This window comes from Gallinula chloropus (assembly GCF_964237585.1).
Source record: "Gallinula chloropus genome assembly, contig: HAP1_SCAFFOLD_683, whole genome shotgun sequence".
In the NCBI taxonomy this organism is placed as follows: Eukaryota; Metazoa; Chordata; class Aves; order Gruiformes; family Rallidae; genus Gallinula; species Gallinula chloropus.
Window position 1 is genome coordinate 1 of NW_028168607.1, and position 18,117 is coordinate 18,117.

The following is an 18,117-nucleotide window of genomic DNA, read 5'->3' on the forward strand; positions in this document are numbered from 1 at the left end:
GGGGAGGGGCCCGGTCAGGGTGGGGGAGGGGCAGTGAGTGGGGGAGGGGCCCGGTCAGGGTGGGGGAGGGGCAGTGGGTGGGGGAGGGGCAGTGGGTGGGGGAGGGGCAGTGGGTGGGGGAGGGGCCCGGTCAGGGTGGGGGAGGGGCAGTGGGTGGGGGAGGGGCAGTGGGTGGGGGAGGGGCAGTGGGTGGGGGAGGGGCCCGGTCAGGGTGGGGGAGGGGCAGTGGGTGGGGGAGGGGCCCGGTCAGGGTGGGGGAGGGGCAGTGGGTGGGGGAGGGGCAGTGGGTGGGGGAGGGGCAGTGGGTGGGGGAGGGGCAGTGGGTGGGGGAGGGGCCGCTCACCACGCGCAGCCCCGCAGGAAATTCCCCTCCCGTCGCGCGAACTCGTCTCGCGCCTCCCAGAGCGCGCGCGGCGGCCGCTCGAGATCCAGGGGGGGGGAGGGGCAGAGAGGGGGGGGGGTGGGGGGGTCCCCGAGCTGCCCATCCCCCACCCCCCCCTCCCCTTCGGCATCCCCGGGCTCCGCGCGCGCCGCCATCAGCCCCGCCCCTCCCCCCACCCCCATATCCCGGCGGGCAGCGCGCGGGGGGCGGGGCCGGGACTGGGAGGAACTGGGGCGGGACTGGGGCGGGACTGGCAGCACTGGAGGGCTACTGGGGGGAGACTGGGAGGTTACTGGGAGGTTACTGGGGAGTTACTGGGAGCACTGGGGGGGGGGCTACTGAGGTTACTGGGGGTTACTGGGAGGTGAATGGGAGCACTGGTGCTTACTGAGAGACACTGGGGGTTACTGGACCGTTACTGGGAGGCTCCTGGGGGGCTACTGGGAGACACTGGTGTTACTGGACGGGCCGTTTTCCTGGGTGGGGGGAGGGGCGCGGGGGGTGGGGTGTCCCCTTCCCACCCCTCCCCCCCCCCGCCCCTCCCCCCCCACGAAGCCACACGTGGGAAATGACTAAAAACCTTTATTCTTCCCCCAAAATCCCCCCCGGGGCCCCTCCCCCCACCCCCCCAAAACCAAGCGGGGGGTTGTGGGGGGGGACACACACAACACCCCTCCCCCCCCCCCAACCCCACCCCCAGCACCCACCCCCCCTCCCCAAATTCCCCTGCTTCCTCCGGGTGTCCCCGTCACCCATCGTTTGGGTGACACCCTCGCCCATCCCCCACCCCAAACTAGGGGTGTCCTCCCCCTCCCCCACCCCCAATTTAGGGGGGTGTCCCCCCCCGTTTAAGGTGGGGGAGGGGTCACCTACCTCCCCCTCACCCCCCCAACACCCTGATCAACCCCCAACACCCCAATCAACCCCCAACACCGGGTGTCATCACCCCCCCCAAAAGCCAGCGGGGGGCTCGGGGGTGTCACCCCCACACCCTGGGCGGGGTGAGGGGTGTTTTGGGGGGGGGTCAGTTGTCCTCGTCGCTGTCGTCGGGGCTGATGGCCGGGCTGGTGAGGCTGTAGGTGGGGACGTGGGGCTGTAGCCGGGGGACGTGGGGCTGTAGGTGGAGCCCTTGGGGCTGGTGGGGCTGTAGGTGGGGGAGGTGGGGCTGTACTTGGGGGAGGTGGGGCTGTAGGTGGGGGAGGTGGGGCTGTACTTGGGGGAGGTGGGGGTGTAGACAGGGGAGGTGGGGCTGTAGGTGGGGGAGGTGGGGCTGTACTTGGGGGTGGTGGGGCTGTAGGTGGGGGAGGTGGGGCTGTACTTGGGGGAGGTGGGGCTGTATTTTGGGGAGGTGGGGCTGTACTTGGGGGAGGTTGGGGTGTACTCGGGGCTGCTGGGGCTGTAGCTGGGGCTGGTCGGGGTGTATTTGGGGGAGGTGGGGCTGTAACTGGGGCTGGAGGGGCTGTAACTGGGGCTGCTGGGGGTGTAAGTGGGGGACTGGGGGGTGTAGCGGGGGCTGGAAGGGGAGTAACTGGGGGAGGTTGGGCTGTAACTGGGGGAGGTGGGACTGTAACTGGGGGAGGTGGGGCTGTAGTTGGGGGAGGTCGGGGTGTAGTTGGGGCTGGTGGGGCTGTAACTGGGAGAAGTGGGGCTGTAACTGGGAGAAGTCGGGGTGTAGTTGGGGCTGGTGGGGCTGTAGTTGGGCGATGTGGGGCTGTAACTGGGAGAGGTAGGGCTGTAACTGGGAGAAGTGGGGCTGTAACTGGGGGAGGTGGGGCTGTAACTGGGCGAAGTCGGGCTGTAGCTGGGCGAGGTTGGGCTGTAGCTGGGCGAGGTGGGGCTGTAGCTGGGCGAAGTCGGGCTGTAGCTGGGAGATGTGGGGCTGTAACTAGGGGATGTGGGGCTGTAACTGGGGGACGTGGGGCTGTAACTGGGCGAGGTTGGGCTGTAACTGGGCGAGGTCGGGCTGTAACTGGGTGAGGTGGGGCTGTAGCTGGGTGAAGTCGGGCTGTAGCTGGGCGAGGTGGGGCTGTAGTTGGGTGAGGTGGGGCTGTAACTGGGCGAGGTGGGGCTGTAACTGGGAGAGGTGGGGCTGTAACTGGGGCTCTGGGGGGTGTAGCCCCCTGGTGAGCGCGGTTCGTAGGCGGGGGACGTCGGGCTGTAGCTGGGAGACATGGCACCACCTGTGGCGGGGGGGGACAAAGGGGGGTTAGACAACACTTGGAGGGGTGAAAAGGGGTGTTCTGGGGGGGGGAGGTGGTCAAAGGGGGTGATGTGAGGGTGAAAAGGGGTGTTTTGGGGTGGAAGGGGGTGTTGTGGGGGGTAAAAAGGGGTGTTGGGGGGTCAAAAGGGGGAGTTGGGGGTTGAGAAAGGGTGTTGAGGGGGTGTTGGAGGTGTTCTGGGGGTGTTGAGGGGTGAAAGGGGGTGTTGGGGAGGCAAAAGGGGGTGATGGGAGAGTGAAAAGGTGTGTTCTGGGGGGCTCTGGGGGTGTTGGGGTGGCAAAAGGGGGTGTTGGGGGTGAAACAGGGTGTTGGGGGGGTGAAAAAGGGTGTTGAGGGGGTGTTGGGAGGTGAAAGGGGGATGAAAGGGGTGTTGGGGGGTGTTTGGGGTGTTGTGGGGGTGAAAACAGGTGTTGGGGGAGCAAAACGGTGCTGAGGGGCTGTTGGGGGGGTGAAAGGGGGTGATGGGAGAGCAAAAGGGGGTGTTGGGAGGGTGAGAAAGGGTGTTGGGGCAGATGTTGGGGGTGTTCTGGGGCTGTTGGGGGGCAAAAAGGGGTGTTGGGGTGTGAAAGGGGGTGTTTCTGGGGGTGTTGGGGGGGCTGAAAGGGCGAGTTCTGGGGGTGAAAATGGGTGTTGGGGGTGAAAAAGGGTGTTGGGGGGTGAAAGGGGGTTCTTCTGGGGGTGTTGTGGGGTGAAAAGGGTGTTGGGGTGACCAAAAAGGGTGTTGGGAGAGCAAAAGGGGGAGTTTTGGGGCATGGGGGGGGGTTGGGGGGGGGGGTGGGGGTAGGGGTGTGTTGAGGTACAGGGGGCTTCAGGGGGGGTTCGGGGGTCCCCCCACTCACCAGGGGAGGGGATGTAGGGGCTGGGGGGTCCCGGGGAGCCGGGGGACCCCGGGGTTGGGGACCAGGCCGGGGAGTAGCCGGGGCTGAAGCCGCTGGCGTCGGAGGCGGCGCTGGGGGAGAACCCGGCCCCCCCTGGGGTCATCCCGCTGCCTAGGGGGGTAAAGGGGGGGTCAGCACCCCAAATCTACCCTGGCACCCCCAAATCCCCCCTCAGAGACCCCAAATCTGACACCCCCCACCCCCCTGAAGAGCCCCCCTCCCCCATATTCCACCCCAGGGACCAAACCCCTCCCCAGCGCCCCCAAAACCCCCCAGTTCCCCCCAAGCCCCCCTCAAGCCCCCCACCCCCAGCCCCCCCAACCCCTCCCAGCCCCCACAAACAACTTCCCAACTCCCCCCAGCCCCCCCCCCCAAAAACCCCTCCCCGGCCCCCCCAAACCTGAGCCCCTCCAACCTCTTCTCAGCCCCCCAAAACCCCCTCAACCCCCCAAACCCCTTCTAGCCCCCCCCCAAACCCCTCCCCAGCCCCCCCAACACCCCCCTCCCCAACGTACCCACGCTGGGGGACCAGGCTCCATACGCCGGGGTGGCCCCCTGGTTCCAGGGGGTCATGGCTGGGGACATTCCCCCCATGGGGCTGGGGGCCGACCCAAAGAACATTCCAGTAGCTGCCAAAAAAAGGGGGGGGGGGTGTCAGGGGACCCCAAAACCATCTTCTGGGGGGTCCCCGAGTCAACCAGGAGGAGCAGAGCCCCCCAAACCCCTCCCAGGATGGTGAGGAACCACCACCCAACGAAGGGGGATCCCAGCATCTTTGGGTGCCCCCCTCCCCAAAAACGACCCCAGGAGGGTGGGTTTTGGGGTACAGGGGTTCAGGGGACCCCAAAACCATCTTCTGGGGGTCATCCAGAAGGAGGAGCTCCCCCCAAACCCTCCCAAAATCCCTCCAGGTGGTGAGCAACCACCCAAAGTGTTTCCATCATCACCACCACCTTGGGGTGCCCCCCACCCCAAAACTGAGTGCAGGAGGGTGGGTTTTGGGGTGCAGGGGGGTGACTTACGTCCCCCCACGCCCAGCCCAGGGAGGGCACTGGGGATCTCCATGCCATGTTTGCACTTCTCAGCGTCCAGCAGGAGGTCGAAGCAGCCGGTGCCGGCTGGAGCCAACTGTCCCAACATGATGTTCTCCGACACCCCCTTCATGGGGTCGCTCTCCCCGTGGGCTGCAGCCTCCATCAGGACGTCCACCTAAAGGGGGGGCACCCCAAAAAGTTGAGGGGAGGGGGGTAGGGAGCACCCATGGGCACCCCGAGTCCATCCTGAAGACCCCAAGGTCAACCCTGGGTTGGCCAAGTTGGGTTGACGACCCCACGTTGGGTGACCCAAGTTGTCACCCGAAGGGGCTGTCACCTCAAGGGGCTGCAGGTGACCCCCAAACCCCGTCAGAGGGGTGGTCTCAAGGTACCCCCAACCCTCAGGTAACCCTAAAACCCCCCTGAGACACTCCCCAAGGTTGACCACAGCCAGGCCCGGGCCCACCCACCGTCTCCTCAAAGGAGCACTTCATGAGGGGCCCGGTGTCCTGGCGGTTGACGCCGTGGCGGGTGATGGCCATGAGGTGACCGCGGGAGGTCATGGTGTCGCACAGCAGCGCCAGGTGACGGTAGTTGACGTAGGAGCCGTCGAAGGAGATGACGTGGTAGAGCTCCCGTTCCAGAGCCTTCCTCACCGCCTCGATGCCCAGGACCTGGGGGGCAGCAGGGGGGACACGGGTGGTCATGGACCCCACCAAGCCAAGGACCCCCCCACCCAAGGGGCTGGTTGGCCATGGAACCCACCACCCAAGGGGCTGGTTAGTCACAGAACCCCCCACCCAAGGGGCTGGTTGGCCGTGGACCCCCCACCCAAGGGCCCCCCAGGCCCACTCACGGTGAAGATCTCCACGATGTCGTTGGAGGTGGTTCGCACGGGGTCCACGTCCTTCTCGCTCAGGACCCTCATCAGGCTGACGCCGTCGGTCTCCAGGATCCACTCCTGCAGAGCCTTGAACTCCCCGTCCTCTGTGATGATGATCTTCTTCTTGTTGTCCGTCTGGGGCAGGTGCATGTACACCTACGGGGTTTTGGGGGGGTCAGCAGCACCCATGGGTGCTCCTCTGGGGGTCCAGGGACATCCCAGGTCCCCGTGGGTCTGTAACTATCACCAGGGGGGTGGTGGACCCCCAAAAGGTCATCGTGGAGAACGCCCAGGTGCTCCTCAAGCTCCATCACCAACCACTGGCACCCCCAGCAGCACCCATGGGTACTCTTGACCTCCCATGACCTCCAGAACCTCCCATGACCTCCCAAGACCTCCTATGACCTCCCATGACTTCCAGGACTTCCCACGACCTCCAAGGACTCCCCAGGACCTCCCATGACCCCCTACGACCTCCTACAACCTTCTATGGCCTCCCATGACTTCCAGGACCTCCCAAGACCTCCATGACCTTCTATAACCTCCCAAGACCTCCAGGGCCCCCCCAGGACCCCCCTGGGTGCCCCCCAGGTTGTCCCACCTTGCTGATCTGCTCGATGCCCTGCAGGGTCATGTCTGTCAGCATGTTGGACTCGATGCAGCGCAGGAAGACGTCGTCGTCCATCTTGTCCACCACCTCTTCCTCCTGGAGAGGACAACCCCCCCCCACAGTGACCCCCCACCCCAGACCCCTCTGGGCTGACCACGTGGCCCCCAGAGCCAACAAACCCTCCCCAGATTCCCTCAAACCCTCCCCAGATGCCCCCAAAGCCCTCCAGGACCACCCAAACCCTCCCCAGATGCCCTCAAACCCTCCCAGGATGCCTCCAAACCCCTCCAGGACCCACCAACCCCCCCCCCAAATGCCTTCAAACCCTCCCCAGATGCCCCCAAACCCCTCCAGGACCACCCAAACCCTCCCCAGATGCCCCCAAACCCTCCCCAGATGCCCCCAGGGCCCTCCCAGGACCCCCAGGGTGTCCCCCTGTCCCACCCCACCTCCTGCATCTTGTTCTCGTCGCTGTTCATGATGCGGATGCGCAGGACCAGCTTCTCAGCGTTGTCGTCATTGAAGATGCAGTTGAGGTCATCACCAAAGCCTGGGGGGTCACCGGGGGGGTTGGAGGTCACCAAGGGGGGTGGCACCATGGTCACTAACCCCCCATCCCACCAAAAAGGGGCCTGTGGTCCAGCCCCATCCAACAACGCCACCATAGAGATTGGTGGGTCACCACGACCACCCGAAACCCGCCCCAAGGGGCCACCACAGGCACATCAGGTCCCTCAAAAGCACCTCCAGATGCACCCAAAGCCCTGGAGGAGCCCCCAAAGCCCTCCAGGACCCCTGCAAACCCTCCCTAGAGGCCCTCAAAACCCTTCAGGACCCCTCAAACCCTCCCTACATGCCCTCAAAACCCTTCAGGACCCCTCAAACCCTCCTTAGATGCCCTCAAAGCTCTCGAAGACCCCCTCAAACCCTCCCCAGACGCCCTCAAACCATTCCAGGACCCCTCAAAGCCTTCCTTAGAAGTCCTCAACCCCCTCCAGGACCCCTCAAACCCTCCCTAGATGCCCTCAAAACCCTCCAGGACCCCTCAAACCCTCCCTAGATGCCCTCAAAGCCCTCCAAGACCCCCTCAAACCCTCCCCAGATGCCCTTGAACCATTCCAGGACCCCTCAAGCCTTCCTTAGAGGTCCTCAACCCCCTCCAGGACCCCTCAACCCCCTTCCCCAACGCACCAGCGTTGATCTTCTCCGCGATCTGCTCCATGGTGAGCTTGCGGTCGGTCATGTGCTTGCGGTCGAGCTCGACGCGCAGCAGCCAGGGGGAGATGCGGCTGACGTCGAAGTCGGGCATCTCGTAGTAGACGTTGACCCACTCCTGGTCCTCGGCCACCACCGTGCTCTGGGGGTTGGGGTCGTAGTAGATGGCGGTGTTGGCTGTCACCTTGCGGAGGGTGGTGTGTTCCAGGCGGCACAGGATGTCCTGGGGGGCGGCGGGGAGGCAAGGGGATGGGTGAGGAGGAGGAAGATGGAGGAGGAAGAGAAGATGGAGTAGGAAGAAGAGGAGGAGGAGAAGATAGAGGAGGAGGAAAATGGAGGATGAGAAGGAGACTGAGGAGGAAGAGAAGATGGAGGAGGAGGAAGGGAAGATGGAGGAGAAGGAAGAAGAGGAAAAGATGGAGGAGGAAGAGGAGGAGATGGAGGAGGAGGAAGATAGAGGAGGAAGATAGAGGAGGAGGAAGAGGAGGAAGATAGAAAATAGAAGATGATGGAGGAGGAAGATGGAGGAGGAAGAAGATGGAAGAGAAGGAGGAAGAAGATGGAGCAGGAGACATCCCCACCTTGGCGCGCTCGGCGTCGCGGGCGCTCTGCCCCAGCAGGAAGACGGTGAGCGAGGGGGTCTTGGGCTTCTTGGAGATGTTGATCAGCTCCTTGAGCCGCGGGACCCCCAGGGTCACGTTCTTGGCCGAGACCCCCGCGTAGTGGAAGGTGTTCAGGGTCATCTGGGTGGCCGGTTCTCCCAGCGACTGGGCGGCCAAGGCGCCCACCATCTCCCCAGGGTGGGCCTGGGGGGGGACAAGGGGAGTCAGGAGACACCCCAAAACCAGCCCGGAGCTTGATCTGAACCCCCCCAAGAACCAGACCCAAATCCCTGGTCCTGACCCCCCCAGATGTGACCCCACCGTCTCCACGGGGACACTTGGAGGGTTTCAGGGGGGTCCCCAAAACCCTCCCCTTGACCCAATCCAACCCCAACCCCACACCTCAAGGTCTTCTCCACTCCACCCCACCCATCCCAATCCAACCCCAAGGTCTCCTCCAACCCAACCCAAGTCAACCCCACCTCAAGGTCTTCCCCAACCCCACCTCCAGGTCTTCTCCAACCCCACCCAACCCAACTCAACCTCAGGGTCTTCTCCACCCCAACCCAACCCGACCCCAAGGTCTCTTCCAACCCAAATCAAACCCACCTCAAGGTCTTCTCCAACCCCACCCCACCCAACCCACCCACCCCAACCCCACCTCAAGGTCTTCTCCAACCCCACCCTACCCAACCCACCCCCGCCACCCCAACCTCAAGGTCTTGTCCACCCCACCCCAACCCCACCCAACCCAACTCAACCTCAGGGTCTTCTCCAACCCCACCCCACCCAACCCACCCACCCCAACCCCACCTCAAGGTCTTCTCCAACCCCAACCCCACCCAACCCAACTCAACCTCAGGGTCTTCTCCAACCCCAACCCCACCCAACCCAACTCAACCTCAGGGTCTTCTCCACCCCACCCCAACCTCAAGGTCTTGTCCACCCCACCCCCACCCCACCCCAACTCACGATGGCCTGGTTGAACTTGGACTCGATCTCCCCCAGCAGCCAATCGAAGGCCTCCCCGCTGAGGCGGAACTCCTCCACCATGCGCCGGCTGCAGAGGGTGGACCTCAGGTGGATGTTGAAGAGGAGGGTGGCGTTTTCCTGCGCCTGACGGCTCAGGGGGTCGTCCCCGTTGACGATCACCAGCTTCCTGCTCAGCTCCTTCACCCCTGGGGGAGAGGGGGAGAAAGACCGGGGGGGTGGTTGGAAGGGGCTTCAAGACAAAGTCCCCACAGACCTACTTGGGGTCCCCCGGGACCTTCTCAGGGGAGACCCCAAGTCCCCCCAGAACCGTGTTGGTGGGGGGAAGGGGGGTGGCTCCCCAAGTCCCCCTGGACCTTTCCTCAGGTCCTCCATTCCCCCAGGACCACCCTAGGGAGGGTCCCCTCAGCACCCCCCTTCTCCCACATCCCCCCCAAAACCCTTCCATGAGGAGGGGGACCCCCCAAAACTCACCCTCCACCACCTTGACGGGGTGCAGGTCAGAGGGGAGTCGGGAGTTGATGTGGAAGATCTTCTGGGCATTCCAGATCATTCTGAGGAGGTTACAGGGGAGCACCACCTGGGGGGGGGGGGGGTTGGTCAACACCCCAAATTTAGGGGGGTCAGCACCCCAATAACCAGGGGGGAAACACCTTAAATTGGGGGCATCAACACCCAGAGGTGGAGAGTTTGAGGGGTGGAGAGTTGTAGAACATCCTCACCCAAAAAAGGGGGTGCAGGGGATGTGTGGAGTGAAGGATGATGGGGGGGGTCACCATGGAGCCCCCCACCCCAAACTGGAGGTATGCACCCCAAAAATAACCCCAGCACCCCCATAAACAGAAGGTGGGACAAGTGGTGACCACCTGAAGCTCCTCCAGAACCTCCTGGGAATTGGGGTGGTGGGATCCTGGGGGGATTCGGGGGGGGTGGCACCTTCAAAGGATGATGAGGTGGGGTACCCACGTTACCCCCCTCCCCCCAAATTTGGGCTCAGCACCCCAAAAATAACCCCAGAACCCCCCAAAAACAGGTGGAGGACACCTGAAGTTCTTCAGAACCTCCTGGGAATTGGGGCAGGGGGATCACAGGGTGGAGTTTGGATTTGGGGTGGGGGTTTTTTTGGGGTGGGGGTGGTCACCTTGCTGTCCCCTGTGGGGAAGATGACCCTGAGAACCTCCCTGTCCTCCCTCATCTTCTCAAACTCCCTCTCCAGCTCGTTCTGGATGTGGGCATTGGACAAGATCTCCTTGACCAGCTCCTCCTGCAGCGTCCGGCGCAGCGCCCGCTCGTTGGTGTAGTCGAATTTGAATCTGGGGGGGGACACAGGAGGAAGGTTGGGGACCCCCTGAGGACACCCCCAGGGTGGGGACAGCCTGAGGAGACCCTAAAGACGGGAACAACCCAAGGGTGGGGACACCCAAGGGTGAGGAGCTGCTCAGGGACCCCAAAATGGGTGGGGGGGTGGTTGGTCAGGTGGTCAGTTGGGTGGTTGAGTGGTCGGGTGGGTGGTCAGATGGTTGGGTGGGTGGTTGGGTGGGTGGTCGGGGGGTTGAGCGGTCAGGTGGGTGGGTGGGTGGGTGGTTGGTTGGGTTATTGAGTGGTTGGGTAGTTGGGTGGTCAGGGGGTTGGGTAGTTGAGTTGTTGAGTGGTTGGGGGGTCAGGAGTTGGGAGGGTGGATGGTTGGGCACTTGGGCAAGTGGGGAGTTGGTTGGGTAGTGGGTTGGGAGGTTGGGTGCTCAGTTGAGTGGTTGGTTGGGTGGCTGATTGGTCAGGTGGTTGTGGTTGGGTGGATATGTCGGTGGTTGGATGGATAGTCAGTGTTTGGATGGGTGGATAGTTGGGTAGGTGGTTGGATGGATAGTTTGGTGGTTGGGTGGTTGGTTGGGTGGTTGGGCAGGTGGTTGGATGAATAGTTTGGTGGTTGGTTGGGTGGATAGTTTGGTGGTTGGGCAGGTGGTTGGGTGGATAGTTTGGTGGTTGGGCAGGTGGTTGGGTGGATAGTTTGGTGGTTGGGCAGGTGGTTGGGTGGATAGTTTGGTGGTTGGGCAGGTGGTTGGATGAATAGTTTGGTGGTTGGGTGGATAGTTTGGTGGTTGGGCAGGTGGTTGGGTGGATAGTTTGGTGGTTGGGCAGGTGGTTGGGTGGATAGTTTGGTGGTTGGGCAGGTGGTTGGGTGGATAGTTTGGTGGTTGGGCAGGTGGTTGGATGGGTAGTTTGGTGGTTGGGCGGGTAGTTTGGTGGTTGGGCAGGTGGTTGGGTGGGTAGTTTGGTGGTTGGGTGGTTGGTTGGATGAATAGTTTGGTGGTTGGGTGGGTAGTTTGGTGTTTGGGTAGGTGGTTGGATGGGTAGTTTGGTGGGTGGGTAGGTGGTTGGATGAATAGTTTGGTGGGTGGGTGGTTGGTCAGTTTGGTGGTTGGTCAGTTGGCTGGTGGGCAGGTGTCTGGGTAGGGGGGGTGTCGCTGTAGGGGGTTTCTCCCCCACTCACTTCTTCTCAAAGGCCTTGTTAGAGGGCTTGAGGGTGGCCAGGTTCTGGAACTCCACGCTCTCCCCGGCCAGCCCGTCCTCGCCGTAGCGCAGCTGAACCACCTGGTTGATGGAGTTGCGCACGGTGGCGTCGTACTTCACCATCACCGACTCCATCGACTTGATCAGCCGCCGCTGGATGTACCCTGGGCATGGGACAGGGAAGGTCACCTCTCCGGGGGGGTTTGGGGGTCACAGGGTGGGGTTTGAGGGCATCTGGGGGTCGCACCGGTCTCAGCGGTCTTGACAGCGGTGTCGATGAGCCCCTCCCTGCCCCCCATGGCGTGGAAGAAGAACTCGGTGGGCGTGAGGCCGGCCAGGTAGGAGTTCTCCACGAAGCCCCGGCTCTCAGGGCCGTAGTCGTCCTTGATGAAGTGGGGGAGGGTCCTGTGCTTGAACCCGAAGGGGATTCGCTTCCCTTCCACGTTCTGCTGGCCCACCACAGCGATCACCTGGGAGTGGGGGGGACAGGGGGGTGGGATTGGAGGGTGGAAGGACCCCCAGACCTCGTAACTACCACGGGGTTGGGGTGAGGAGCCACCAAGCCAAGAGGAACCCCCCCCAAAAACCCTCCTGAGATCCTCCTGGAAGCCCCCACAAGACCCCCACAAGACCTGGGAGATGTTGATCTCGGAGCCCTTGGCCCCCGAAACCACCCCCAACCCCTCAAGATGACCTTCAGAACCCAACAGTAACCCAAGAGGAGCCCTACTGAGATCCTCCCAGAAGCCCCGCAAGACCTGGGAGATGTTGATCTTGGAGCCCTTGGCCCCCGAGACCACCATGGACTTGAAGTTGTTGTACTCAGAGAGGGACTTCTGGGCAGAAGACCCCGTCTTGTCCCTGGCGTCGTTGAGGATGCGGTTGACTTGGTTCTCGAAGGTCTGACGTAGGGTGTTGCCTGGGGTGGGTTCCAGCTCGTTGTTGTGGGCCTTCTCGATGACCTGTAGGACCAGGTGACACCCCAACAACCAGCTGACACCCCAAAAAACCACCTGACACCCCAAAAAAACACCTCATGGGGCCACCCCAAGACCCTGTTTTGGAGCAACCTCGTGGTGTTGAGGTTGATGGAACCAACTCATGGAAGGTTCATCCATGTTCCTGGTGGGATGGGAGGTCCCTGAACAGCCCCCCCACCCCACCCCCAAAATCCCTGAGGGATCCCCCAAGACCTGGGAAATGTTCATCTAGAAGTATCTGGAAACCATCCCCCACCAACCACCCTGAAGAGGACCTTCAGAACCCAAGAGGAACACCCCAAACCCTACTAAGATCCTCCTGGAAGCCCCCCAAGACCCGCCCTAAGACCCCACAGGACCCCCCAAGAGACCCCCAAGACCTGGGAGATGTTGATCTGGGACCCCTTGGCACCTGAGACCACCACCAACACTCAAGTAGACCTCTGAAGGTCCTCAGAACCCAAGAGGAACCCCCCAAAACCTCCTGAGATCCTCCTGGAAGGCCCCCAAGACCTCACAGGAGCACCCCCCCCCACAGAAGACTCCAAGGGCATCTGGGACACCCCAAAATCTCCTCGTCCCACCCCCAGGAAGCCCCCCCAGACCCCTCAGGGGGTGACCTCAATGACATCTTGCTTGGCTTTCTTGATGGTGTTCTGGATGTCCTGGTAGGTCTTGGCGTCGGCGATGGAGTCCCCGATACCGATGGTGTGGCCTGGAGGGAGTCAAGGTGAGGGGGTGGGGGTGTTAAGGGGGTGCTCCCCAACTTGGGGCGACCCCCAAAACCCACCCCCCCACCCAACAGAACCCAACTCAAGACCTCCACCGCTTGATGGAACCTCTGGGAGACGAAGGTTTCCCCACGTGTCCCACCACCCTGGGGTGCCCCCCAACCCCCTCGGGGTGCCCCCAAAACCTGGGTGTGACCCCCCCAGCCCCCCCCTACCCTCGATGAGCAGCCAGTTGTTGATGACAGTCTGGATGTTGCTGTAGAAGAGGCGGGTGGTGTCGTGTCCCATCTCCAGGTAGGAGATGTGGACCAGCGACCCGGCCGAGGTGCCCAGCGACTTCTTGCACAGGATCCCCATGATCAGCTCCCCGTTCTCCACCACCACCTGGGGGGGGGGGGGGGGGGGGGAGGGAGCAGACACACCCCCTGTGATGTCACACCCCACCCCATGATGTCACATCACACCCCCGTGACATCACACCCCGCCCCCACCCCCACCCATGACGTCACACCCCAGCCAAATGATGTCACACCCCCCCCATGACATCATACCCCACCCCTGTGATGTCACACCCCCCAAACCCCCTCAACCCCCCCCAGATCACCCCAATGCCCCCCAAGACCCCCCAAAACTCCCAAGACCCTCCCAGCCCCCCCAGACCACCCCAACCCCCTCCCAAAATCCCCCAAACCCCTCAGATCACCCCAAAGCTCCCCCGAAACCCCCCCAAGATCCCCTCATCTCCCCCATCAAACCCGTCCCCTGACCCCCCCCCAACCCCCCAAACTCCCCTTAAGCCCCCCCTAGGTCACCCCACAGCCCCCCCAGAGCTCCCCTGGCCCGCCACCTTGGTGTCCCCAGGGGAGATGTGCTTGTAGGGGTCGCTGGCAACCCCCCATCCCCCCCCAAAACACCCCCCAGATCACCCCTAATTCCCCATCAAACCCCTCCCCAGACCCCCACAGCCCCCCTAGGTCACCCCAAAGCCCCCCACCTTGGTGTCCCCAGGGGAGATGTGCTTGTAGGGGTCGCTGGCAACCCCCCATCCCCCCCCAAAACACCCCCCAGATCACCCCTAATTCCCCATCAAACCCCTCCCCAGACCCCCACAGCCCCCCTAGGTCACCCCAAAGCCCCCCACCTTGGTGTCCCCAGGGGAGATGTGCTTGTAGGGGCCGCTGTCCTCGTCGTCGGGGTGGGTGCTGTGGGTGCGGACGCAGTTGATGTGCCCGGGGATGATGAGGGAGAAGATCTGTTTCCCCGTCCAGAGGGGCCGAGGCTTCAGCACGGCAGGTTGGGGGACCTTCCCGTCCCACGTGGAGAGGAACATCAGCAGGTTCATCACCTCACCCTGCGGGGGGGGACACACGGGGGGACCCCTCATCAGCACCCCGAAACCACCCAGGGAGCCGCGGCCCAGCATCTTCACAGGAGCCTCCTGCCCATCCCATAATAACACCAAGTTGAGTCTTTTGGGGGTTCCCCCACCCCCCACATCTCGAGGAGCATCAGGAGGTTCAGCATCCCCCCAAAAGCCCCTTCCTGGCCCCCAAATCTCAACTCCCTTCCCCCAAACCCCCCCTTTGCACCCCCAAAAGCCCCTTCCTACCCCCAAAAGCCCCCCAAACCCCCATCTACACCCCCAGGCCCCCCTTCTGGGCCCACCCTCTCGAGGAAGACGTCCCTCTTGGTGAACTTGCGCACGGCCGTCAGGGTGTCCTGCACGATGCCCATGACGGGCCGGTTGGACTGGGGGGTGACGATCATCCTGGGCACCATGGCCAGTTCCTGGATCTCCGCCCGCGTCTCCAGCGACTGCGGCAGGTGCAGGTTCATCTCGTCCCCGTCGAAGTCGGCGTTGTAGGGGGTGGTGACGCTGGGGGGGGGGCAGGATGGGTCACTGGGAGGCACTGGGGGGCACTGGGAAGGGATTCGGGGACACTGGGAGGGTCTGTGGCAGGTGCAGCAGCTCAGAGCCCATAGGGGTGGCGGGAGGTGTCAGGATTTGGGGGTGCCCTGGGGGGGTGTGGGGGTTTTGGGGTGCCCTGGGGGGGTGTGGGGGTGCCTAGGGGGTGGTGTGGGGGTGCCTAGGGGGTACCCTGGGGGCGGGGGGGGGTTGGGGTGCCCTGGAGGGGGTTTTGGGGGTACCCTGGGGAGATGTGGGAGTTTTGGGGTGCCCTGGGGGTGCTGTGGGGGTTTTGGGGTGCCCGGGGGTGGTTGTGGGTTGCCTGGGGGTGCTGTGGGGTTTTGGGGTGCCCTGGGGGGGGTTTTGGGGGTACCCTGGGGAGATGTGGGGGTTTTGGGGTGCCCTGGGGGGTGTTTTGGGGTGCCCTGGGGGTGCTGTGGGGTTTTGGGGTGCCCTGGGGGGGGATTTGGGGGTACCCTGGGGAGATGTGGGGGTTTTGGGGTGCCCGAGGGGGGTTGTGGGGTTTTGGGGTGCCCTGGGGGTGCTGTGGGGTTTTGGGGTGCCCTGGGGGTGCCGTGGGGTTTTGGGGTGCCCAGCACCTGAGGTTGAGGCGGAAGGTGGACCAGGGCAGGATGCGCACGCGGTGGCCCATCATGGACATCTTGTGCAGCGTGGGCTGCCGGTTGAAGATGACGATGTCCCCGTCGCACATGTGACGCTCCACCTGGGGGGGACCCACAAATTGAGGGGGTGGGGGGGGCCAGGGGGCATATTTAACTCCCCCCAAACCCCAAAATCTATGGGCAAACACCCCGAAAAAAATCCAGGCACAGACACCTCCCCCCAACCAAAGAAAAGAACCCCAAGGAGATGCCCCCCCCGCCCCCCCCAAAATAACCTCCCCAACAGTTTGGGGGGAACCCCAAAAATCAAGGGGGGCCCCCCCAAAACTGGGCTCAGTTTCAGGGTGCCTCCCCAATGGGGTTTCAGGTCCCCCACCCCATTGGGCTCTGACTGTACCCGACCTGGGGGTGCAGGTCACTGGGTTTGGGGTCTCAGGGTCACCCCAGTTCCAGCCCCAACCCCCTCCTCTGGGCTCAGGGCCCGCTGGTTGGCTTCCAGCCCCTCCCCAGGGGGGCTTTGGGGTCCCCCCTGGGTCGTGGGGTGCCCCCCTGACCTTGTAGCCGATCTGGAGGTGCAGGTCGCTGGGCTTGGGGTGGAACCTCAGGTCGATCCTGTCCCCGTTGTCCCTGATGATGTACTTGGCCCCCGGGTACTGGCTGTTCCCCCGGCGCACCAGCTCCTGCAGCCTGGGGAGGGGGGAAAGGGGGAGTCAGGGGGGCACCCCAAAACCTTGAGGGACACCCCAAAACCTGGGGGGGACACTGGGGTGGGGGGTCAGGACATCTGACCCCCAGGATGCCCCCAGACCTCTTTACCCCCCCTGAACCCACCTGCTGATGCTGAAGGGGGTGACAACCTCCCCAGTGGAGCTGGGGACACCTTTTACCCCCCTCCCTTCACCCTCAGACCCCCCAAATTCCCTGTAGTCCCCCCCAAGCCCCCCCAGGATCCCCCCAGACCCCTTCCCCCCCCCCCAAACCAGCTGTAGATGCTGAATGGGCTGACGGTCTCAGTGATGCAGCAGGGACACCACTGTTACCTCCCTGTACCCCCCTTTCTCTACCCCTACACCCCCCAAACCCCCCAGGGCCCCCCCCAGGACCCCCATAACCCCCCACTCAGACCTCTATAACCCCCCGAGACCCCCTTTAGCCCCCCCCAGCCCTACCTGTGGATGTTGAGGAGGGCGATGGTCTCTGTGACGGAGCAGGGGACGCCCCTCACCCTACCACATCCTGCATCCCCGCGCCTCCCCACGCCACTCAGGACCCCCAAACCCCCCCAGGGACCCCCCCAGGACCCCCACCTGTCGATGTTGAAGGGGGTGACGATCTCAGCGAAGGTCATGTTGGCAGCGATGGAGCGGGGAACCCCCACCTGGTCGATGGCCAGGTTGGGGTCGGGGGTGATGACGGTTCGAGCCGAGAAATCCACTCGCTTGCCCATCAGGTTCCCCCTCACCCGCCCCTCCTTCCCCTTCAGACGCTGCTTCAGCGACTTCAGGGGGCGCCCCGACTTCTGCATGGCCTGGGGGGGCAAAAAGGGGGGTCAGGATGTGGGTTTGAGGGGCTTTGGGGGGGGCACAGGCACCCACAGACCCCCCCATGAGACCCCAAGGAGGGGGACAGGGTGGGGGATGTGACCCGAGCATCCCCAGCCTGAGGGGGTCTGAGTGCTGCTGTGGGCTTTGGGGGGGGATTTGGGGGACCCCCCCGACTTCTGCATGGCCTGGGGGGGCAAAGGGGGAGTCACGGTGGGGGTTGGGGGGGTACAGACACCCCCTGTACCCCCTCACTACCCTGTACCCCCAAAAAAGGGCACCCCAGGAGCTCATTGCCCCCATGGAACTGGAGAAGCTTGAAACCCTTGGGGTGCCCCACACCCCCTGTACCCCAAACTGTACCCCAACCCTCTGGGGGCACCCCAAAACCCCTGGGGTACCCCAAAACCCCCTGTACCCCCCAAAATCCCTCCACCTTCACCCACAGCAGCCCCAGGAACTCGTTGCCCACCGTGGTGGCCACGTGGAACTGGAGGAACTCGACGACCTCGGTGATGACGTGGGCGCCCACCCCGTGCCCCCTGCACCCCAAACTGTACCCCAAACCCCCTGGGGCACCCCAAAACACCCCCCCTCACCCGTGGGAGCCCCGGGAGCTCGTTGTCCACCATGGTGGCCACGTGGAACTGCAGCAGCTTCACGTCCTCCGCGATGACGTGGGCGGCCGCCCCGTTCTGCTCGTTACGCCGCAGCTGATTATTGATCTTAACGATGTCGGCCAGTTTGTGGGTCAGGTCGTCCTGGGAGGGGGGACCCCAAAATTAGGGGAAGGGGGTGGAATTTTTGGGAGGGGGAGAGATGGAGTTTTAGGGGGGGTCAAGAGGTGTAAGAGGTGCAGGACAAGAGGCATCGGAGGGGGTTGCACCCCAAAAGGCACCCCAAAGCCCCCCTAAGACACCCCAAATTGCCCCAAAGCCCCATACCCCCCCCAAAGCTACATGGAACCCCCCCAAATCTCCCTCAACCCCCACAAAGACCCCTCAAATCCCCCTTA

At 63.6% G+C, this 18,117-nt stretch overlaps 1 protein-coding gene across 1 annotated transcript; it reads right to left on the reverse strand.

The window, feature by feature from the left end:
* Positions 1–1,282: 1,282 nt before the first annotated feature.
* Positions 1,283–17,863, reverse strand: LOC311189305 (DNA-directed RNA polymerase II subunit RPB1-like; the record flags this gene model as incomplete). The annotated part of the gene is given in 25 exon segments (XM_084280611.1): positions 1,283–1,468; positions 1,471–2,562; positions 3,441–3,590; positions 3,995–4,108; positions 4,502–4,688; positions 4,984–5,187; positions 5,370–5,552; positions 5,998–6,102; positions 6,456–6,556; positions 7,198–7,444; positions 7,803–8,027; positions 8,796–9,001; positions 9,288–9,393; positions 9,955–10,126; positions 11,302–11,485; positions 11,569–11,791; positions 12,080–12,283; positions 12,922–13,016; positions 13,248–13,416; positions 14,174–14,383; positions 14,698–14,908; positions 15,538–15,662; positions 16,116–16,248; positions 16,869–17,089; positions 17,702–17,863. Coding segments are annotated over 25 exon segments (5,091 nt in total), but the record flags the coding sequence as incomplete, so codon positions are not given.
* Between the last annotated feature and the right edge of the window lie 254 nt (positions 17,864–18,117).